This window comes from Neopelma chrysocephalum, unplaced genomic scaffold, assembly GCF_003984885.1.
Source record: "Neopelma chrysocephalum unplaced genomic scaffold, ASM398488v2 Primary Assembly neopelma1_69, whole genome shotgun sequence".
Taxonomy (NCBI): Eukaryota; Metazoa; Chordata; class Aves; order Passeriformes; family Pipridae; genus Neopelma; species Neopelma chrysocephalum.
The window spans coordinates 10,791,677-10,814,988 of NW_020897729.1; the positions used below are offsets into that span (position 1 = coordinate 10,791,677).

General features: G+C 47.8%; 3 protein-coding genes across 6 annotated transcripts in view; 1 reads left to right on the forward strand and 2 right to left on the reverse strand.

Moving 5' to 3' along the window:
- LXN (latexin) overlaps positions 1–858 on the forward strand; it is a 5,895-nt gene extending 5,037 nt beyond the window's left edge. The window contains exon 6 of one of the 2 annotated variants that reach the window (XR_003534586.1): positions 64–216. Coding sequence is in view for 1 of the 2 variants with exons in the window: in XM_027685404.1 (XP_027541205.1) it covers positions 227–322 (96 nt within the window). In the remaining variant the exon portion in view is untranslated. The other variant, XM_027685404.1, reaches the window with a different exon arrangement.
- Positions 1–7,750, reverse strand: part of GFM1 (G elongation factor mitochondrial 1) — a 16,441-nt gene extending 8,691 nt beyond the window's left edge. The window contains exons 1-13 of the mRNA XM_027685403.1: positions 7,640–7,750; positions 6,837–6,989; positions 6,423–6,555; positions 5,758–5,962; positions 4,983–5,099; positions 4,316–4,466; positions 4,062–4,216; positions 3,355–3,439; positions 2,587–2,724; positions 2,003–2,104; positions 1,847–1,903; positions 1,330–1,467; positions 530–612 (exon numbers count right to left, since the gene is read on the reverse strand). Coding sequence (XP_027541204.1) covers positions 530–612; positions 1,330–1,467; positions 1,847–1,903; positions 2,003–2,104; positions 2,587–2,724; positions 3,355–3,439; positions 4,062–4,216; positions 4,316–4,466; positions 4,983–5,099; positions 5,758–5,962; positions 6,423–6,555; positions 6,837–6,989; positions 7,640–7,693 — 1,571 coding nt within the window. The 5' untranslated portion in view covers positions 7,694–7,750. The remainder of the gene's footprint in view (positions 1–529; positions 613–1,329; positions 1,468–1,846; positions 1,904–2,002; positions 2,105–2,586; positions 2,725–3,354; positions 3,440–4,061; positions 4,217–4,315; positions 4,467–4,982; positions 5,100–5,757; positions 5,963–6,422; positions 6,556–6,836; positions 6,990–7,639) is intronic.
- MLF1 (myeloid leukemia factor 1) lies at positions 3,499–21,610 on the reverse strand. Of its 3 annotated transcripts, XM_027685406.1 has the most exons (9): positions 21,471–21,610; positions 16,994–17,165; positions 14,351–14,395; positions 13,400–13,486; positions 12,978–13,106; positions 11,253–11,412; positions 10,865–10,991; positions 10,424–10,560; positions 3,499–3,510 (listed from the first exon to the last, which is right to left on the reverse strand). In XM_027685406.1, the coding sequence occupies exons 1-8, from the start codon at positions 21,515–21,517 to the stop codon at positions 10,455–10,457; spliced, it is 873 nt and encodes a 290-aa protein (XP_027541207.1). In that variant the 5' UTR covers positions 21,518–21,610; the 3' UTR covers positions 3,499–3,510; positions 10,424–10,454. The 3 variants fall into 3 exon arrangements, with proteins under 3 accessions (XP_027541207.1, XP_027541206.1, XP_027541208.1); XM_027685405.1 differs by lacking the exon at positions 3,499–3,510 and having other exon boundaries at positions 10,105–10,560; XM_027685407.1 differs by lacking the exons at positions 3,499–3,510; positions 14,351–14,395 and having other exon boundaries at positions 10,105–10,560.
- Positions 21,611–23,312: the final 1,702 nt, after the last annotated feature.

Below are 23,312 nucleotides of genomic sequence, written 5' to 3' on the forward strand. Positions count from 1 at the left end.
CCAAGGTCAGCCTTAAATTCAAATCTAGACCAAGGTCAGCCTTAAATTCAAATCTAGACCAAGGTCAGCCTTAAATTCAAATCTAAACCAAGGTCAGCCTTAAATTCCAGCCAAGTTCACTCGGGGCACCTGCAGTGGGTTTGGTTCCTGAGTTTTCCATGAAGAGAAATTCCAGACTAACCAAGAGGACGGAAGCCCAGCTTGTTCCCTGTTGTCATTCCCACAGGAGATCATTCCCTGGGAGATGACAGTGCTGTGGCACCCTCGGGATGGTGTCCAAGTGACCTGGGAGAGCCGCCAGCCCGGACACACCTCGGGATAAGGGACCCCCTGATCCCACCTGGAAGCAGCTCCAGAGCTCCAGCAGGCATTGGGAGGGAGGGCAGAGGAGGGGAAGCAATCAGGGTGTGAAGACATTAAATTAAACTTTTCCTGTGCCTTGAGCTTGGATCTGATCTTTTCCTCTCTGCTGCTTAATCAAATGCTGCATCCAAATAAATGAATAAAAATTCCCAGAGGGAATACTCACGGCACAGGTGCAGAGATGTTCTCCCTGAAGGCAACTTTGGGCTTCCCCATGGTGCAAGGACAACCATATTCCCTCTCCATTCGCTGCAGGAAAAAAACCCCAGAGTTGTTCCATCAGAGCAATTCTTTGGAAATTATTGTATTAATTTAATCAGGGTGAAACGGGTTTTTCACTGATTTTTGGGGGCTTTTTGTTGTTTTTTTTTTAATGTTATAAATTGTTCACTGTCATTCTGCATCCAATTTTGTTTAAGATCTACACAGGAAAAGGGAACAGCATTAATTTTTCTATTAAAGTTTAAGTTTTTCAAGACAAAAGCATCTTTTCTTCATTCTGTCAACATTTTAGACACATCTCTTGTGTGAATTAAAATATAGACATCAACTGGAATGAGACTAATCACTGTAAGTAACTATTCCCTTCTCCCTGCATCAGCTTTTATATGAAATGATGCATTTAAAACCACAGAAACACAGTATTTTTCTGTAGTAATTAATTATTATTATTAATTATTAATTCATTATAAGCAAAGGCTGCCAAAGCAAAGTGTAGTGTTTGATACATTTTTATGGATTTGAACTGAAAAAGTGAAAATATCCCAGACAGAAGTTTCCTTTAAATAGTTTAGAATCCTTCAAAATGGAACCACTGGAGAGAGAAAGAACCTGCAGAAGTTGATTTACAGTTAAACTCTTCCCAAAGCAGCTGGAAAGAAGAAAGAGGAGGAGGAAAAGGAAGGAGAATTCATGGGTGGAAAACCAGTGAAAAGCAGAGTCCATGGAATCTGCTTTCCCAATTACCTGGGCATAGATTTCCAGGTGCAGCTCCCCCATCCCAGAAACGATGGTCTCCTTGCTCTCATCATCAAAGTGGACTCTAAAAGTGGGATCTTCCCTCGTGAAGCGGTTCAGGCCTTTGGAAAACTTGTCAAAGTCGTTCTGAAATGCAATTAAATCCATGAGATTGGCTCAAATTCCAGAAATTATCCAAGAAAAGGCCTCGACTTTTCCTATCAACTGCTGAGCACTTCTGCTCTCTGAGGTGATTTTCTGAAACACTTCTAGCTGTGTTTATTAATGTATTAATTGTGATTTAATTTCAAGTTCAGGTCAAAGAAATGCTCCTTATTTATGGCTGAGTGACCCCATGCAGCCCAGCCACGTGCTGGGTTATCCAGAGATATAATCTTAGGGATTGTGGATAAAACACTTTCAAACAGTGCTTGTTTTAGCCTGTTCCTTATTTAAGCTGCATAAAATCCTAAAGAGCAGCAAAGGGAGGGGAAGGCAGGGGGAGATGTGGATCTCCAGGTCCTACCTTGTTGGAAGGCTTCATGGCCACGGAAATGACGGGATCAGGGACGTGGATGGATTCCTGCAGTGGCCACCAAGGAAGAGGTGATGATTACAAACTTTCCCAGCAAAATCCTGGTAAATCCCAGTGCCTGAGGCCCTCAGGGAAAGGGGAACTCACCATGGAGATGGCAGTGCTGGTTTTATCAGTGAAGGTGTCCCCGCTGGCACAGTCAATCCCAAACAGGGCACAGATGTCTCCAGCATAAACTTCACTGACATCCTGGGGAAAGAAAAGTTTCCTCTTTAGATAACACTGAGAGATAAGAGAGGCTGTGGCTGCCCCATCCCTGGAAGTGTCCAAGACCAGGCTGGACAGGGCCTGGAGCAACCTGGGATCATGGAAGGTGTCCCTGCCCATGGCAGAGGGTGGCACTGGATGGGCTTTAAGATCCTTCCAACCCAAACCACTCTGGGATTTCTCCTAGGATTCCATAACCTACAAACTACACCTGGTTTACAGAAGACACATAAATACATTCTGTGTTTTAAAGCTCGACATTAAGCTCCTCTAAAATTCCAGCTGGGATAAAATGCTCTGTAAATCTTCCACCTCTTTATTCCAAGGACAAAAGGGAGAGCTCAGCTTGGATGCCAACTTGTTGTAGTTGAAGGATGTGAAGCAAATAATGTGCTGACCCACTGCAGGAATGTCAGGACTGCCTGGAACAGATGGCTCAGAGTCCATCCCTTGGGATCACTCACCTCCATGTTGTCCGAGTGCATCCGGACGAGCCTCTGCACTCTCACCCTCTTCCCAGTCCTGGTGTTGTAGATGTAATCAGACTTCTTCAGCATCCCCTGGTAAACTCTGATGTAGGTTAACTGCCCAAATTTACCAGCCTGGAAGCAAAAAAATCACATATGATCCTCGTGGGAACCAAGAGCACTGTTACTGAAAGCATCACCTGCACTGACCGAGTGTTTCTGGTTTGAATTTCCACACTAGAAATGTAACTGAAACGTTTTTTTAAGAGTCTCAGCTTTCCCTTGGCTCTGGGATGGAATTTGGCATTTCCTGGCAATTTTCTGAACTCGTTTTATCACTTCCAAACCTTCCTAACAGAGACACACATTGACATGCAACATGACATCTCAAGTGCTGCTCTTTAGGCAGAAATAACTTTCCTTAAAATTGTGCATTTTATCCTCTCCAAATCTCTCCTGTTTCATTGTTTTCAAATCCAGGATTTTTCTCTGAAAGTATCTGAAATAACCCATGAAGCCCCCAAATGTTTAAGTTTTAACTAAGAAAACCATGAAATATTTGAGGGACATGACCCATTCTAAACTTCCAAATTGGCAGTGTTGGACACACTGGTGGATTTTATGGTGGGAACCAGTTTTTTAAAGGTTAAGTTTAAACTGAATTTAAATATAAACTGATTTTAAAGCTTGCTCTACGTAACTTTGGCAGCCCCATCTGTTTGGATTCACTCTGTGAGTCGTTAGGAAGGAACTCAGTGGACTCACCTCCAGTTTGAAGGCAAGGCCGATGAAAGGGTGGGAATCATCACGAGCTGAGTTCAACAGGAACTTGGATTCATCCTCAGAATCCCTTAAAAACAGGGATGGAGAGGGAGGTGAGGTTATGAGGCAACATGGAAGCCTCCTCTGAGCATCTGCTGGCTCTTTACTGGCTTTAATGTTGGGGTTCACACCTAATTGTTGGACTTCTCTCCCAGGGAACAAGGGACAGGACCAGAGGGAACAGCCTCAAGCTGTGCCAGGGCAGGGTCAGGTTGGACATGAGGAGGAATTTCTTCCTGGAAAGGGTGGTCAGGCACTGGAAGGGGCTGAAGGCTTGAAGGGCTGCCATCATTTCTGATGAACTACCTCATAATCATTTTCCACATTTAACATTTAATGTGTTAATAACACCAGTAATAAAGGGTAACCCTCAGATGAAAGGAGCTCTCTTAGTTTTGGGAGTTTGTGCCAAATTCTGGTGCCATTATTTAATACAAATGGTAAATGCTCCTGGATCTTGTTACTGATGTTTCCTGTTACGTATTAAACTGCTTTGAAACTATTCCATAGAATCATGGAATGGTTTGGGTTGGAAAGGACCTTGAAGGCCTCCTAGTCCCATCCCTGCCACGGGCAGGGACACCTTCCACTCATCCAGGTTGCTCCAAGCCTGGCCTTGGACACTCTTGTTTGCTCCTGGCTGTCCTTACCCCTGGTTCAGAAGAGCATAGTTCTCCACCTCAGAGGGATTGGGAAGGTATTCCAGGACAGCATCCAGCAGTGGCTGCACCCCTTTGTTCTTCAAAGCACTTCCCACGAGGACTGGGGTAAAGGACTTCTTCAGCGTCGCTCTTCTGATGGCGAGCTGGAAAACAGCCCTGGTAACTCTCCTCCTGCACCTTCAGGAGAGATTCCCTGGCTTCCCTGGGCCCTGGAGCAAAGAGCTGCACCCCTCTGGAGGTACCTTTAACTCAGCAGCCGTGGGAATCTTCTCTTCCAAGAACATCTCCCCGAGCTGATCGTCGGCGTTGGCCACGCACTCGATGAGCTCCCGGCGCCGCTCCGCTGCCTCCGCCCGGAACTCGGCCGGGATCTCCTCAACACGAAGGGTCTGCCTGCACACACAGGGACAAATCATCACCCACAGGGCATGGACCACGTGGATCAACCTTTCCACCACTGCCACGACCAGCCTGACCAAGGAAAACTCACTGCTGACATGGATAACGGGAAATATCCCCTGTGAGGATCAGCTTTGGCGCTTTGGCAGGAGAAGGTTCCTTCCCACTCCTGGCAGGAGTTTGAAGGATGCAGGACAACCTGTCCAACAGCCCCACCCACATCTTATCTTCATCCCAGAAGCCACCTGTGCACTGTCAGATCCCGTTATGGAGCAAGTCTCCCTGTTTCTCAGGGTGGGAAGTGTGGCCACCACCCCTTCCCACCACTCAGCTCCTGCTGCAGCCACCCATCCCAGAGCCCACCAGGGGATGGGAATGCTGGAGGCTGAGCTCAGCCCTGGCACAAGCCCCACCCTGAGATTCCCAGAGAGCAGGGTTTCACCTCTGCAGGAGGAATTCCTCGTGCAAAGAGCAGCTCCAGCCAAGAAAGGAGCAAGTTCCACAACTCACCCAAGCTCCCCATCAAAATAAATGGCTTTTTCTTCAATAAGATCTATAATTCCTTTAAAGTTTCCCTCCAGCCCAATTGGAATCTGGACAAAAGCTGCATTGTGTTTCAACTTAGACCTGAAAGAGGGAGAAAACAGAAATTAGTTCAAGAAAAGCATTGTTTCTATGGGTCTCCTCCAGCTGGTCTTTGAACAACCTCCCACAAAATCCCTGGATTTCATCCTTTGGGCAGTGCCAAAAATCTGTCAGTGCTGATAAAAACCACCCAGGTGTTTTCCAGGCAGGGTGGCTCAGCCCTCTGTATCCCAGCAGGAACAGGGAGCAACTCCCCTGGGAAAGAAGGCAGGGGAGACTGGTTTGAGATTGATTATTTGATTAGGGGAGAAAGCTTCATGCATATTAATGAGTTATCTCACAGATATCAAATTAGGAGCAAGGAGGATTTCAGGCATCCAAACCACCCCATCACCTCCCTGCTGGAATTCCAGGGGCGCATGTGCTACCAGGATCCAGGGAAAACCAAAAGGCTGCTTTCCAGGTGGCTCCACATATAATTCCATCAACAAAATAAATATCAAACCCCAGCTCTTGGTCCCTGCAAGTCTTGGCTGACCCCAATATTTGGGGTTTTTGGAGACTTATGGGTCAGATGAAGATCTGACCCCAGGTCAGGCATTCCTCAAACTGCAGGTACAAAGAGAACCCTCTCCAATATTCACATGGCAGGTGAAGAATAGTCAGAATTATTTAACAAATAATTTTAACTGGTAAATACCTGAGTTGCTGCACAGCCCTGGCTGGGTTGGAGCCCATCCTGTCCAGTTTGTTGATGAAGGTCAGGAAGGGCACGTTGTACCTCTTCATCTGCCTGTTCACAGTGATGGTCTGGCACTGGACTCCTCCAACAGCACAGAGGACCAGGATTGCTCCATCCAGGACTCTGAGAGACCTCTCCACTTCAATGGTGAAGTCCACGTGTCCTGAAGGACAATAAAACTCATTAATTGTGATCAATGAGTGCAGAAAGGAGCAACAGCCAACAGAATCAAACCCTCCAGCCACAGAGTCACCCCAGCTTGAGTGGCTGATCATGGAACCATGGAATGGTTTGGGTGGGAAGGAGCTTAAAGCTCATCCAGTCCCACCCCTGCCATGGGCAGGGACACCTTCCACTAGCCCAGGTTGCTCCAAGCCCCATCCAACCTGGCCTTGGACACTTCCAGGGATCCAGGGGCAGCCACAGCTTCTCTGGGCAACCTGTGCCAGGGCCTCACTAGCCCCACAGGGAAGGATTTCTTCCTTCCTGAATTAAATCTCACCTAAATTCCCCCTCTGTCAGTTTGAATCCACGACACATTGTCCTGTCACAACACAAAGATGCACCAATGTCCTCTGTATCCATGAGGAACAGCAACCCCCAGGTGTTCCCAGCTCCCTCACCTGGGGTGTCAATGATGTTGATGTTGGTGTCTCTCCACATGGTGTAAGTGGCTGCAGACTGGATGGTGATGCCCCGCTGTCGCTCCAGCTCCATGGAATCCATCACAGCTCCCACTCCATCCTTACCTTTCACCTTAGGAAAGAAGAAATTAAAAAAAATGTAGTCCCAGGAGTTTACTAAGAACGCACCATCCCTGGAGGTGCCCAAGGAAGGCCTGGCCGTGGCACTCAGTGCTCTGGGCTGGGGGACAAGGTGGGGATGGGGCATGGGGTGGATTCGATGACCTTGGAGGGCTTTTCCAACCTCAGTGATTCTGGGATTCAATCCCCTTGCCCTCCTCTAATTTTTAAGGGGTTACCAGGGGGAGCAGCAGGGGTTTCAGGGCTGCCCCTGGAGCAGCCCTGCAGCCCCACCTCGTGCATCTGCGCGATCCTGCCCGTGTAGAACAGGATCCGCTCCGTCAGCGTCGTCTTCCCGGAGTCGATGTGGGCCGAGATCCCGATGTTGCGGATCCTCTCGTTGGGAAGGACTCCCGAGGAGCAGAGTCTGCAGGAGGTCAGGAGCAGCTGGAGGGCAAGAGGAGGTCGTGGGTTAGTGAGGAGCTGACCCAACACAGCAGCGAGTGACAGGACCAGAGGGAACGGCCTCAGGCTGTGCCAGGGGAGGGTCAGGTTGGACAGCAGGAGGAATTTCTCCCTGGAAATGGTGGTCTGGCACTGGCAGGGGCTGCCCAGGGAGGTTTGGAGTCCCCACCCCAGGAGGTGTCCCAGGAAGGCCTGGATGTGACACTCAGTGCTCTGGGCTGGGGGACAAGGTGGGCATCGGGCACAGGGTGGGCTCGGAGATCCTGGAGGTCTTTTCCCACCATAACTGCTCCTGTGACTCGCTGTGCCGATGGATGAACTTCCAAACCGCTTCCCCACGGCCTCCGCTCGGTGTCAAACCGGTCCCTTAAGGCCGAATGGCCTTTCCAGGTCACCCGGGACCGCCCCCAGCCCGGACGCACCGCGCGGCCCCTCCTCGCCAGCCCCACATCCCAACCCCGCTGACATTCCCGCTCTCCCGTGTCCCCCATCCCTGTGCCCGATCCCACGGGACAGGTCACGCGTGTCCTGCAGCCGCCGGGGGGTTCGGGCGGGCCCGGCCCGGCCCCTTCCCCTCCCGCCCCTCAGCAGCGGGGCCGCCGCCGCCTCCTGAGGGGCCCCTCGGGCGGTACCTGGAGGTGCCGCGGGCGGCCCGGGGCCAGCCCGGCTCTCAACACCCTCAGCATGGCCCCGGTTCCAGCTCCAGCCCGGCCCCAACCCCGGCCCCAATCCCGGGTCACTCCCGCCCCTTCCGGGGCCCCGCGCAGGCGCCGCCCGGGCCGGGACCGGCGGGATCTGCAAGGACGGACCGGGGGAACCGGGAATGGGGGAGGCTCCTCCCGACCCAATCCCGGCGGATTCCCGACCCTGATCCTCCCAGGGAGAGCCCCCGGCCCCGCGCGGGGCATTCCCGGGGCGCGCACGGGGAATTCTCCAAGTGCGCCGTGAAACGGGACAGGGACGGAGCCTGGGATGGAGCCTGGAATGGAGTCTGGGATGGAGTGAAGAACCACCATCCACGGGCGCGCAGCTGGAGTTTAGGGATTGTCAGTCAGTAGCTACAGCTGGAGTTGTTTCTAATTAGTCATTAGAAACGACTGTTAACAATTAGCGATTAGAAACAAGGGCTCTCCGTCCTAAGGGCGTCAGCAGCGCAGGGATAAGGGGAAAGTGAATCCCGTGATGTGCAGGATGGTGTGTGTGGCACAGGGACCCATCTGGAACACGCTGTGAAACGTTAAATATGTTCTCAATATAAAAAAATTCCCCGCTATTGGATAAACCAGGAAGTTTTTCATCCCGGGGAAGGCTCTAGGAGCACCTCTGAAATTGGGAACATCCCGGCCCTCTCCATACTCGAGTCCCACTTCCAGCAGTTTCCTTCTCTCAAATTTTATTTTTTGTGGCAAATTCACGTTTCCCTCTGGAAACTGAGGGGCTTCCAAAGAACCCTGGAGTGGTTTGGGATGGAAGGACCTTCAGGCCCATCCCATTCCACCCCCTGCCATGGCAGGGACTCCTTCCACAGCCCAGCTTTCCCTGGTCGTGTCACACCGGAATATTTCAGAGCCCAAACTAAATAATGCACAAGTCCCTCTGTGGCAGAGAATAAACCAAAGCAACCCCATAAATAATAAATAACTTTATTCAAGAACTGCAGTTTCAGATGATTCTACAGAGAACAGCTTCTCGTGCATTACACTGGGAACAGTCTTGGCATAACAAAGTGATCCATAAGGAATATTCGCCCCTTCCCGCTGTAATTTCCCATCCAAAGGATGTGCTTGTTTTATTATTACATGTCTGTATCATGTTTTTTTTAAATCTCAGACAGAAATCCAAGTTGTCAGGTGAATTTTCCACTGAACAGCAGAGTCTCTCCAACATTCCTGCTCAAGTTCCAACCTGGAAAACTTTGCTGCTGTTAATTACTGGGAAATTTGAGTGACATACCTGGAAAACGCCTCCACAGCCTTATATTGTCTATTAAATTAATTGCAAAAGCCATGTTGTCTTCAGTGGATGGAAAAGGAGCCCCTGGATTGTGCTCTAAGGGGTGTCAAAGCATCCCCTGACTCCCCCTTGCCTTCACTGCTCATTAAATGGTTGAATAACCCCAATTAATGCCACTAATAATTGATCACATGAACTTATTGCCACTAATATTTGCTCTAAGAACAGGAAGAGACCACTGCAAGAAACAACAAGAAATTGTCCTTCCCTTTGTCAGAGCTCAACAAAAGTGCTGGTGATTATTTTTCAACATTATTAAAAACATTATTTCATTAAACTTAAATAATCTGGAGAAACTGCAGGAAGATTAAATATGATTTAAAGGCTTTCTGGCCAAACAAATATTACTCTTAACTTACTAATGCTATTTTATCATAAAAACAGTGCTTTTTAAGGCTACACTTAATGTAGTCTTGAATTTACGTAATGTTATTTAATTTACAGAAATTCTTTATGCTACAACATGTGGATAATTCTGTGTGACAAAACAGCACATGGACACCTGGAATACAAGGATTTTCCTGGCTTTTCTAGAACATCAGACTCAAACAACATCATCCAGGGACATCAAATGGAGATTTAGGATCATCACAAAGAACAAACTCAGCTGAGGGGAGACGGTTTCCCGTCTCCAGGGCTCTCCTGGCTCCTTAGGACAGGAGAAATGGTGAAATCATTCCAGTTAAACTCATTTCTCCCACATATTTTTTTCCCATTAATAACTTATATATATATATATATATTAATAACTAATAAGTGCCAGCTGAGTTTCTTAGGACACATGGGGTGATTAAAAGCTACTACAGACAATCCTCAACAGCGATGGGCCAACTCCAAACTACACACACAGAGCATCAGAGGTACAAAACGGACACTTCAGGAGCAGAAAATGAGGTGCAAGCCCAGCTTATGAACTTAAAAATGATAAAGTATTGCTATTTTAATATCTCACTTTTCTTCATGTTAAAACAAGGTGAATGGGGGGGATTCTGTAAGAATTTCCAGTGTGATTTTAAAGAGATATATATATATATATATATAGTGGCTCTAATGTATTCCAATTCCAAGTATCACCTAAAAATCATTTCAGCCACACAAACTGAAGAGAATTTATTTCCTGTGCAACTTATAGAGTGGGGAAAAGTAGCTGCACTGCCAGGCTTGATAAAGTCTGAGACTGGTGCAGTTGTAGCAGAAAAACTTCACCAATCAATGCTTTTTTTTAACAGAATTGGTGACAATCCATAAAGTGCTTTTAGGCAGAAAGTTGGTGGGTTTTTAGTTCACTGAAAGGAGAGGGTTTAACTGAGGAGCTGAAGGTTGAGGAACATCCAGGAGGAGCAAAGGCACAACACAAACAGAGCTTGGTCACATATCCCGTGTATTTGTCTGGACATGAGCACCATAAACTCCATCCCGGGGGAATGGGGCCACTTATTTCCTGCTGCTTCTGTTGAGGGGGACGTGTGTTCCTCTCACACTGAGAGACTCCAAGGAATCTTTGGGCACCCTGGAACCTCCAGTTCCAAGTAGCTTCTCTCTGCAAAAAACAACAATAACAACAATCACAATCACCACGGGAAAAGGAGGGATAAAACCTGCTGTTCCTCCTCAGGGTGACAAGAATTGGCTGTTCATGAACACATTTGCTGCAGAATTGGATTTTCCTTGTGCTGCTGGAATTTCCTTATTCAGGAAATTATTCCTACCTTATATAGGTCTATATTAGATATATTATTATTATATATATTACATTTTCCTACCTTATATAGGTCTATATTAGATATATTATTATTATATATATTATATATTCCTGCCTTATATAGGTAGGAAACTGTTTTTACCTTTTTGATCCATTCTCCTTGTAATTGATACTTCTGGATTTTGGAGCATCTAAAGAGCTTCTAGTTCTGGATGGCCTGAACTTCATGACCTCCTTCTGCCACTCCTCATCAAAGCTCTCGGCCTCATCTGGAACACAGATAAATTTACAGTTTATTTTTAATAAAGACAAGAAAATAAACATAATGAATATTGGTGAGTTTGAGTAGTGATTTTTTATTTTGTAGTCCATGATTCTCCACATGGTCTGCAGCTATTTTTTTGGGGAAATGGGATTTGATGTGCAGACTTTCAGTCTGTTTAAAGTCCCTTTTAAGTTGTCTCAAGCTGGAACTCCCACACTGGTGTGTGAAACAGTATAAATTAGAGAACTGCCTAAAAAAGACCTACTTTCATCCAGGTTGATGAATTCTTGGTTCATCTCCTCATCCCCCGTCTTGCAGTTCTTGGATTTTTTGATGACATGAGCCCGATCCTGGAGGTGGTGGCCAATGGCCATTTGTTCCAGGCCACTCTCAGAATCCTTAAGTGCTTTTCTTGTCTCCTTAACCTGTACAAAAAAAAAAAAGGGGAAAATCAGTGTCTTTCCAACCAAAACAGAATTAAACCAGTTCATGGAATCCCAGAAGGTTTGGGTTGGAAGGGACCTTGAAGTTCATCTCATTCCACCCCTGCCATGGGCAGGGACACCTTCCACTATCCCAGGTTGCTCCAAGCCCCGTCCAACCTGGCCTTGGACACTTCCAGGGATCCAGGGGCAGCCACAGCTTCTCTGGGCAACCTGTGCCAGGGCCTCCCCACCCTCCCAGCCAAGAATTCCTTCCCAATATCTCACCTAACCCTGCCCTCTGGAACCCATTCCCTGTGTCCTGTCACTCCAGACCCTTGTGAAGTTATTTCCTCCCCCAGATGTTTTATACCTTTCCTTTATAAAAGACAGGTTTCACAGGCTTTTCCAATTATCCCATTTACTGTGTTGGCTGAAAATGCACCAACAAAACACAAATCAAGTCTATTTTCTTTTTGCCAATGGAAGATTAACCCCCACCTTAACTGGACATTAATTATTGGGGAGGGGGGGAAAACCCCCCAGTCTAAATTTACTACACAGCCAAGTCTTCAACATTCTCCTTGACAACAGAACAGGCAACACCCAATGGCAAAATTCCCAGTGTGAGGAACAACTAATTATTAGGTTGTGGTGTTGACTGGCCTGAAACCCAGGCAACCACTTATCCTGCTGTCCATGGGGTATTATTAGAGCCACTGTGATGAGTGAGTGTGTGCAGGAGCTGGCACAGCCCCAGGGCTGCCCCTTTAGGGAGCAGGTCTAGGCTTTCAGGGCCCTGCTCCAGGGCTCAGATTCCAAGGACTGGGCAGAATTAGACACAACAGCTGCAGGGAAGTGGCTGGAAGGGCAGCTCCAGCTTGGGGTTATGTAATGCCTGAGCAAAGGGGGCATCCAAAGGCAGGGCTGGCAGAAATAGATGCCTCTCCTGGAGTTTAAATGGGCAGGAAAAGGATTAATTATAGCAAAGGGAAAAGACATCAGAGGCTGCCTTGGAGAATCAGCTGTTCTGGCAGTGTTTTTCCAGTTTTGGATAAACATATAATTTATTTAGGTTCTATTTAAAGCATATAAATTACAAGGAGGAAAAGAGTCCTTTAAGAAGCCTTTAATACAAAGCAGTGTTTGAGAGACATGTATTTTCCTCATTTTCTACATTTTCTTTGTGTTGCTGGGGGGGGGGTTGGGTTCTGCTCCCAGGGAACAAGGGACAGGAGGAGAGGGAACGGCCTCAGGCTGTGCCAGGGGAGGGTCAGGTGGGACATCAGGAGAATTTCTCCATGGAAAGGGTGGTCAGGCACTGGTTTGGAGGTGTCCCAGGAAGGCCTGGCCGTGGCACTCAGTGCTCTGGGCTGGGGGACAAGGTGGGGATGGGGCACAGGGTGGATCCATGGGCTGGGAGGGCTTTTCCAACCTCAGGGATTCTGGGAATTACAAGAGTAACTCTCTGCAGTGAAAAGAACTTTGAGCAAAGCGTGGTTTGGTGTGGCTGAACCTCAATCCTGGTAAGTGCACCCCACCTTTAGCTGGATGCCAGGAATACTTACACCTCCCGGGGCCGTGCGAGTCTGGGCCGAGGCTTGGAAAACCTTTGGAGGTTCATCCCCCACTTTGGAATAAGTCATCATGGAGGAGGAGCTGAACGTGTGTCCATCGGGGTTCATGGACAGGTCATCCTACACAGCAAGAGAAACTCATCAACAAAAGTGAAATCTGGTGGGTAACAGGTATTTCCTACTATTTTATTGTGATTAAATGAACCCTCCTGGCACCACAGATGGGGCCTGGTGGGCAACACTCTCAATTTTATTTTCAAAGACTAAAGAAAAATTATAACCACAATATAGTCTGGGCAAAAAATATAAATTCTCACTGTCTCCTTGAGATCAGTAACATTTTTCTGAGTGATATTTCAAATAACTGTCATTCTTCAACAGTTAATTTTAGAACCAATTTTAGAAGAACTTACAAATTTCCTGTGCATTTCCAGCATATTGTTCCTCATGTTTGACATCATCCTGTCCATGGCAGAAAATGGATCCCCAAAATCTGCGTCCTGATAAAAAGATATTACAATTAAAACACACTCTTGTGACTCTTCCAGTCCTGAAGCTGTTTTTTTACATGCATTTTTAATGCAACTCAGAGCATCAGAAAGGTTTTCAGACTGCAATTCACACACAGAGACAAGCCAAAATGCATCTTTTCCAAGGAAAACTGAAGGTAGCACGGAAGCCTGGTTGTTAAGTTGGAGATATTGGGAAGATGGAAGTGGAAGATTGGACACTCAGATGTCAAACTGGCCACAATAGGAGTTTATTTTACAAAAGTTTTCATGTACCTTCCAACCTCATCAGGTTCTGCTGTAAAAGTACCGTGTGACCCTTCCTGCTTTAAACTGAAATAAATTCATTTCAAAGTTTAAAAATTGAACCTGCAGCTTAAGCCCCAAACTAAGTAAAATTCAGGCACAGAAAATCTTCAGCTCGTTTCTTGAGTCCAAGAATTTGGAATCCGTAAGGGCTCTGAATTATGGGCAGATTATAGGTATTTTACAGGATATTCTAGACCCCCAAAATAGAGCAGAACAACACTCCAAGGCCAGTTGCAGTGGAACTTTTGCCTCAGCTGGGACCAGGGCTCCTGGTTTTGTTGGGATCATCCCCACAAACACACTCAAGCTGCCACAGGCAGCACTCAGAGTCTGGAGTCTCTCCAGGGATCATCCCATCCATATCCAGGGATCAAAACCCAGCATTTTTATTTAGCAAGGGGAAAAACAGTCTTTCCTGAAGGATGTTATTCCCTGTCTCTGAATATTCACCCCCAAAAGCAGGTTGCAAGCACAGAGCCCATGCTTTGGTTCCACACACAGCAAACACCCACTAGCAGGAGTAGCAGCTACTCCTGGGATACTAACCCCTATCCCAAAGCCTGCAAAGGGCATGAGGGAGTAGCTTGTTGCCTGGAAAAAAAAAGGATCAACAGCTTTAATTATTTTACCTGTTATCAGAAATAACTTCTGTAGACAACAAATGACATTAAACACTTCCAGTCAAATCAAACCAGTCACTCAGGAGAACTCGGTAATTAATAATATCAAGTAGTCTCTGGGTATGTAGAAATATTTATACTAATGATATTAGACAGTGAGAGCTGCCACCACATTTAATAAATATTGATAAGGATGTACTAAAAGCACTTAGAGCTGGAGGTTGAGAAACATTTGCACACCACAAAACCCTTCGTAATGTGATTTAAAAGAGCTCCAGACATGGCCTGAAATGCTCCACTCCAGCTGTGCAACCACTGAAAGCTGATTAAAATCAACAAATCAACACCTCTGCCCCACTGCCAGTGAGCATCCCTGTAGGACAGGGCAGGGAGATCCTGGGAAACACTGGGATATTTCCAGGAAACTACAATGGGAGGGTCAGAGAAAGGCCTGCCCAAAGCCAGGCTGGGCACACAGAAGGACCAAACCCTTCACAGGAACTGTAACTACAAAAGGAAGGAATTATCCAGTTCTGGAATATCTTCAGGAACTCTTCAGGTTTCTGGCAGTACACATCAGGCAGAACTGCAAAGAATAATCTATTTTTTCTATGTATATCAAGTGCAAAAGGAGATCCTCTCAAATAAGTTGTTAGCCATAAAAAGTTTATAAACTTTGTTTTATAATACACACTGAAAGCTGTAAAATAGTTACCTAATATACAGGACAATCAAATAACTCAACAAACCTAAATGAGAGTATCTCTTAAGATATTCACTCCATTCCTCCTCCTTCCCTAAAAACTGACACTGCAAACCTGCTGGTTTCAAATCTGAATGCTTTAGTGACACACATGGCAGGTTTTGCAACTAATTTAGTTTCTTTTAAAGCAGTTTTAGGCCTGCTACAGTTTGATTAAACATAAAATTACGACACTAGTAATCAGTGGGGGTAATTTGAAACAAGTGTATTTTACATGGCAGTAAGGGTTCAGCCTTTTCCTACATAAAAATCTAATTTTGAGTGTTTAAATCACTTGTGGAGCAAACGATGAGACTCATCAGTGCTGAGTCTCGTGTGACATCTGCCAAGTCTTTGGTGAAACACGAGGGACATCAAAAGATCCTGGAGAGATTTTGGCAGGTGTGGAATTCTTTTGTGCTTCTCAAACTCTCACAGCGCTCCTGGACCTTTAACTTCCTGCTGCAACCAAAGGAAAGGTTTGCTGGGGCTCACATTGTGGCCCTGCTCCTGCAGGGAGGGGTCAATCTCCTAAGCTTTAAAGTCAGGTTTGACATTTCCTTTACTAAAGGAAAAAATCCGGGTTTAGGCACCTGCTGATCCAAAGCCTAAGGATCAGCAGAGCAAAGCTCTGCCCTAATTAGATCCAGCAGCTTCTATATTTGAAGGGACTGGCAGTGGATGAGGAGGGGCAGGAATCTCACAGCTCCCCCCTGGATGTGCAGGTGACAGACTGGGTTTGAGCCCTGCTTTACTGAGCTCAGACCAACCACCCAAACCTGGCCCGGAGCCACGAGCCTTCATCATGTCCCTTTGTCTTCCAACGGTTTTTAAACTCCAGTGGGGTCCATTCAGCAGGAGATTTGCAGCTGCTAAATATGTAGAGGGAAAGGAACCACCTCCCAGTGTATCTCCTCTCTAAATACAGCACTGGGATAAGGCTGAGCTCCAGCAGGGCAGCAGAGAACCGTCCTGAGTGCCCAGAGTTGAAAAGATACTTTATTTCAAACACAGGTCACTGCCAATGTTTCAGGTCAGTTGGCAATATCCAGAAATACTAAATGTTGTATCAATTTCCCTGAGCTTTAATTGTTACAGGCTTGGATCCAGAGCAAACATTAAGAATCAGCCCAAAGAGGGAGTGTGAAGCCTTTATTCACTGCTGCAAAGGTGAAACTGTGTTTAAAATCTCTACTTAAGGGGTGAAACACAGGGGTGTGCCAAACATAAATAACTCCGGGCAGGACACTGAAATGCACAGGGAAGGCATAAAGATACCAGGGAATGGTTTGGGTTGGAAGGCATGGACAGGGACACCTTCCCCTAGACCAGGTTGCTCCAACCTGGCCTTGGACACTTCCAGGGATGGCAAGAGCCATACCCAGGTACCCTCTTAAGTAAAGTTAACATAAAAAGGGAATAAGTGTTCAGGGAAGTCTCTGTCCTTGGACATCTTTAATGCCTTTATGGAGCAGAAACATTTCCTACATCATCTTTACTAAACCAAGCATGAAATGTTTGGTTTGTCCATGGAATCTCTGTGTGTGTGACTGAGCAGGGAATACCCAGAGCTGAGCTCAGCCTGGCAGGGATGAGAGCCCAAGAGAGGAGTTATTCCCATGAAACAGCGGCACCAAGGTTCCCAGGGCCGTGTTTCCCAGGAAATGCCCGTTCCCTGGGCAATGGGACACGTTCCCAGGGCCGAGCCAGGTGTGTTTCCCAGGAAATGCCTGTTCCCTGGGCAGTGGGACACGTTGGGACACGTTGGGACACGTTGGGACACGTTGGGACCCGTTGGGACACGTTGGGACCCGTTGGGACACGTACCCTGCGGTTCCCGCGCGGTGCCAGCCGCGAGTCCGGGCGCGCTCTCCGCTCCAGTGCTCGCTCCCCTCTGTCCCTGCCCTCTGGAAGGCTCGGGAATGGCTCCCTCCCGAAGGGCTCCGAGAAGCTCCTCATCATCTGCCTCATGTGCTCATGGTGGGCAGCAAAGGGATCCCTGGAAAACACATTCCACAGGGTGACTCACTGGGGTTCATTCTGAGCTACATCCAATGGCTCTGAAAGCTTTCAAACTCCATTTTTCAATTGTTCCACGTGGTTCTTTATGCAAAAATCTTTATTTTCATAGACCCAAGTGGGCAAGCTCTGGTTCCTAATGAACTCTCTTGTTTCTCACTCTCAACATCTATTACTTTTTCCTTGTCTTTTCCAGAAATACTCCATCCTTCCCAGCCATCTTCCACTCCAGCTTATGTTTATTCTCTGCCAGGAACTAAAAACTCACCTATGTTTAATTTATCTCTGTTTCCACCTCCAACACCTGATATTAAAAGAATTTATTTTTGATTTTCCCCCTTTCATCTTCCAAAGCCTGGCACAGTCCTACTCACTGAACTCCTCATGTCCCACTGGATTCCCCCTCCTCACCCCTCAAATTTACTCTGCTGCCAGCTCCCATCCTGCTTTTTCTCCTCCTTGTCCCAGATGCTTGAAAATCCACATTATCCTCTAAATTCAGGCCAGCTCCATCTCCACTGTTGCACCTTTGCCTTCCCTCTCCACAAATCACGTTCCCACATCCCTTTTCTCTGCTGAGGAACAAAGATTCCCACTGACTTTTTGTGTTCCTGTGGGTTTCTCCCCTTCTCCTCTCCCAAAAACCCCACTGGCATTCCCAAAGTTTGACTTGCAGGGAAACTGTTGCTCAACTTTCTTAATTTTCTGCATTTTCTAATTTGGACAAGAATTAAATATTTCTAGTTGAGGCCAAAAGAGGATCAAACCAGGATTTTTTCAGGAGCACAACAGATGAGCAGCTGTGGCTTGAGGTCCAAACTCCAAATTAATACTTCCCATACAAAACCATGGATTATTTCCTCCCTCCATCTAATTTTCCTCTTTGCCATTCCACTGAAAGCCACTCTATTAACATGAACAGTCACTTCCCAGGTATGTTTATTTAGACTTAACAGCACCTCGTCCTCCCTCCTCTCAACCCCTGGCACTCCCCACACCCTCATCTCTCCAGGACACCACAACCTTTCCCGGGATATCTCCTGAGGAAAAGCTTCAGGCTGTCCCTCCAACTCCTTTCCATGCCCATTATCTCCTGGACAGCCTTGCTGCTCCCCAGCCCTTATCTCCAGCCCCCAGTTTCCACCTCACGTGCCCAGTTTGATCCTGTGCCAAAGCTGCATTTAATTACTTTTTTTTTTCCCCTCTAAGTGATAAAAACATGACGCAGGATTAATTTCAAACAAGAATTTTCATGCAAAAATATCCCTTTAAGCTACACCCAAATTTAAAATGCTCCCAGTGCAAGGAGACCTTTAGAGTTTAAAGCATTTTAGTGCTGTCCTGGAGCAGCCCCTGCCCCGACTCCCAGCTTTGGCTCCAGCCCTGCCATGATAAGGAGCTGTTCCCACACTTCAGGATGAAGAACAGATGGAAAAAGTGGAGGCACGAGCCAAGGGGAGGGAAGAACACAAACACCTCCCCAGGACCTGCACAATTCCATCAGATCTCCAACTTCAGATAGTTTGGTCATCAAACACAAATAAATAGGAACTGTGTTCCAGCAGGAACTGATCCACAGCAGGATTCTCCCCAGCCCCTTCCAGTTCAAAGGCAGGACACTCACAAACTACCCACAACACAGGAGCAATAAGAATTTTGCCCATCAACTTTATGCCCTTCACATGTTACAAACTACATTATTTTTAAAATTAAATTCTGGATGGAGACCAACAATGTATACATTTGTTGTTCCACTACTCTGCAGTAAAGAAATCTTGTCTACTGCATATTAACCTGACCTTCACCTGACAGTCAGGTGTTTGCAGGGGTTAATAAAGGGGACAGCTCCAAAGTTTAAGGATCTATTTTCCAGCTAAAACCTTTCAGGGTGTTATAGTGAAAGTACAGTTTTACTCCTTACTGGAGGGTGTGAAAAATCAGTGTCTTAAAACAATAAATTCCTTTTATTCTTCTTGAAAAGTGTATTTTGTCTTAGATATATTTCCTGTTGTTAGATATATTTCTCATTACTAGATATATTTCTCAGATCTGTTTTTATGAGATAATACATTAGATATAAACATTAGATATCCTTTCCCCCCTCAGGACGTTCTGGGAGGCTGCAGTTGCAGATCCCCTCTGGAGATAACAGCTGGCACAACACCACAAAAGCTGTGCTTTGGTGCATTAAAAGCACAGGCCAAGTGCTCTTGGCAGGGAAGACACAGGTCCTGCACCTGCCCAGGCTTCCAGGGCTGGATCCAGCTGGACACCTTTGGTGAGTGACTGGTGCTTCCCTGGGACAGCTGCTCACACTGAACCCAGGCACTATTTCCAGTTCAGCATCAAAATCTCTCCTTATGAGGCAACACAAGCTCATTATTACACTATTTTGGAGATAAGATTATCTCAGTAATAAGCTCATTTCTTAACGATATGCAAAACAGATTTACAAGGATAGAGCCAAGAAAACGAGTCTCAATATCCACCTCATCTCTTTCACACACACTCCCTTCCTCCACCTCCTGCAATCTTCTTTCCCTACCTCAGTGGCTACAAAAACAATAAATAAAATACATAAATAAGAAGAAAGCCACGGATATTTCAAACAGGACTTAATTTCCATTATTACTTTAATTGCATGCACAGGGAAGTTTCCTGCAGGGAACTCAGGAGCTGTTGTAACAGTAGGAATATTCCTGGAAACCAAGTGCACTAATCCCTGCAGCAGAGCTTTGGGAACTCTCCCACTGCTGGGAATGTGCTGGAGCTCAGCAGTGGGTTGTCCTTTGAGCAGCCTCAGCCACAACACCCCGTAACCAGGAGATCAGACAACAAACCCACAGCACAGGGCCCCTTCCTCATCCACCCCCCGGCCTCACCCCTGATCTTGGCTGTAATTAAATCCCTTATAGTTTTTCTAAAGATTAACAACAATTGCTGAGGCTCCTCAGAGTTCTCTGATGCCATTTTCACCTGCTATTATAAGATTAGATTCTGACTAAAGACACAACACGGGGCCAGAGCAGGTAACTCAGCAGTTTGGGCTGAGGGCAGGAGGACTTGCACAACTCGCTACTCAGATTTAGATTCCAGTGGCAAAAGAAGATTCCCACAGGGAATCAACTGATCTCAGACTTGAATACACAGACATGACCCACCACTGTGCTCATGGTGTAGAAATAGAATCACAAGTTTGGGTTGAAAGGGAACTCAAAGCCCATCCAGTGCCACCCCCTGCCATGGGCAGGGACACCTTCCACTAGCCCAGGTTGCTCCAAGCCCCATCCAACTTGGCCTTGGACACTTCCAGGGATCCAGGGGCAGCCACAGCTTCTCTGGGCAAAACCTGTGCCAGGGCCTCCCCACCCTCCCAGGGAATAAGAACTAAAAAAACCAATCTGCTGAGCAGAAGCACCAACATCCCTTCGAGAAACAGCACAAGGAGACAGTTTGTCCTCAGTGCTCTCATGCACAGGTTTGCAAAGTCTTAACTGAAGAACACCGGGTGTTGCCTGTAGTGCTGGCACTGACAAGAGCCGAGAGACAGCTAAACAAATAAATAAATCAATCCGGAAAAGCTACAACACTCAGCCTCTGTGTTCAGGAAAAAAAAAGGACAAAACACAATCAAGAGACTCCGTCCAAGGGAGGTGACGATTCCCCCTCAGCCGGTGCCACCACGAGAGGGGGGTTCAGCCCTTCCCTGCCGGGAGGGGAGGCACAGACCTGGCTCTGCTGTTGGACATCGCTGACAGCCTTCAACCCCCTGCTCGGCTCCGGGGGGACTCCGGGCGGTGCCGGGTGCGAACACAGCGGCGGTTAAACCGCACCGAGCCCGTCCTTCAACCGGCACCGAGCCCTGGAACCCGCACGGACACCGTCCCTCAACCACCGACCCCTCTGACCCGCACAGACACCGTCCTTCAACCGGCACCGAGCCCTGGAACCCGCACAGATACCGTCCCTCAACCACCGACCCCTCTGACCCGCACCGACCCCGCTTCACCGCCGGCCGCCCCTTTACAGCCCCCGACCAGCCCCTCATAATCCCCCCCCGCCTCAGAGCCACCACCACAGGCGATCCCTTAATCCCCATCGCCTCAGACCCATCCCAGCCGCCTCTTTACAGCCCTGGACCGGCCCTTCGCAGCCCCACGACTGCCTCCGACCCACCACCCCTGACGGCCCCCGGAGCTCCCTGTCACCTCACACGCACCCCAACCGGCCCTTTACAGCCCCAAACTGGCTCCCCTGGGAGCGCCGGTCCCCGCCCGCCCCTCACCTGAAGAAGGGATCCTCCTCGAAGCACCTGCCGAGCCCCCCGAACATGGCGGCGATCTGGGCGGTCTGGACGCTCTGCGCGCCCCCGGCCCCGCGCGGCCCCTCCTCACCGCGCCGCGGGCCGCCCCGCCCACCACGTGACCTCCCTCCGCGAGCGCTCCCATTGGCCGCCGCGCCTCCGGGGGGCGGGGCTTCTCCCGCGCGCCGCCGTTGCCGTGGCAACCGCGGGGCCGCCGCTCCGGGAGCGTTCCCGGGATCCGGGAATTGCGGGAACCGGGAACGGGGAATGCGGGAATCGGGGCCGCGCCGCGCCTCGGGATGTCCCTCCTGAAGCCCCGCTCTGCCCCGTGAGGCCGCGGAGGGCGGCCCGGCCCGGCCCGGCCTGGCTTGGGGAAGAACGGGGGAGCGCAGGCCCGGCCTCAGCCCGTTCCTGAACAATTTTAAAAATAATTCTGTTTTTTCCAGTAGATGGCAGTAAAATAATAAAGCTGCGGCCCCTCTGGCAGGAAAATAAAAGCTGCGGCCCCCTGGAAACACGCGTTGGCCTCAGCGCGACTGGAAAGCATCAGGAGCCTGCCCTGGAATATCCATAAACAGCTATTCCAGGGAAACACGGCGAGCAGGGAGGGAGGGGAATATTGGTGCCAGGGTTACCTGACACTGCACTGCCCAGGCAGATCCTGTTTCCAAGGCTTTGTGCTGGTTCACTCTCTGTTCCTTTGGGAGGGGGAAGGATGGGGATCACAGTCCAACAGGGAAAAGGAATCTTGGGCTCCCAGGGAAAGGAAAAATCCCTCAGCAAACCCACGGCGTGGTTGTCAAAGGGAGGTTTCAGTGAAAGAAGGACCTGGGAAGTCTTTTCCAACCTTAATTGAATCATTAAGGCTGGAAAAGACCCTTAAGATCATCCGAGTCCAGCCATGACTTGATTTTAAATACAATATTCTGTGATGGTCTCTGATTCCAAATACATGGAAGTCCTGGAGAGCAGAGGTTGGGATCATTTAGAGGTGTGGATAAGAACTGTGGGCACATATAAACCTCGTTCTGAAGGAAAACAGCCTCAAAGAACCAGAGGTAAAGGAATCTCACCTTCATTCTTCATAAAATGGGAGGATTGTGGATAAAAATCTTTATGTGCTTGGAAGTGTCCCAGAGCTCTGAGCCTGGGGGTTGTTCCCTCTGTTCCCTCCTCTCCTCACATCTCTTTCAATATCCCAGTTTTTAAGGGAAAGATCATGGACTCACAGAATTATTTGGGTTGGAAAGACCTTAAGGCCCATCCAGTGCCACCCCCTGCCAAGGGCAGAGACACCTTCCTGAGGTGCACCGAGGAGGAGAGATCAGGGAATCAGCTCAGGGAAGGGAATTCTGCTGCTTCTTGGCTTTTTATAACCAAATCTCGTGCCAGTTATGATGTTTTTATTGTCCAGAGACAGAATTCAGCTTTGTTTCAAGCCACACACAATATTACAAATACATATATATAAAAATATATAGAATATATAATATCAACCTCTTCACTGCAGTTATTCAATCCACAGATTGAACAATTGGCAGGGGGTGGGACTGGATGGTCTTTAAGGTCCCTTCCAACCCAACCCATTCCATGATTCTCTACCTTTGCAGTTAATTTGACTATTTTTTTGTTGCAAATTCTTGCCATCTTATTTCAGGACTAGTACAAGTTGCTGGTCTGGGTGACTGTGAACTGAAGAGATATTGAAATAAAATATTAATATAAATGTTATTACACACCTACCTCCAGTTGTTTGCAGCAGAATGATGCTTTTATCTGACATTTACCATCAGTTTATAACAAGCTGCCTTTGCAGAAGCCTCT

Bases quoted from the DNA above. Each gene is read 5' to 3' on its own strand.
- MLF1 (XM_027685406.1), bottom strand. From the start codon at position 21,517: ATGTTCGGGGGGCTCGGCAGGTGCTTCGAGGAGGATCCCTTCTTCAG. The intron at 14,396-16,993 runs GTACGTGTCCCA...TTTTTTTTCCAG, and splicing joins CACCGCGCGGGAACCGCAGG to GCAACAAGCTACTCCCTCAT. The intron at 13,107-13,399 runs GTAAGTTCTTCT...CTTGCTGTGTAG, and splicing joins TGGAAATGCACAGGAAATTT to GATGACCTGTCCATGAACCC.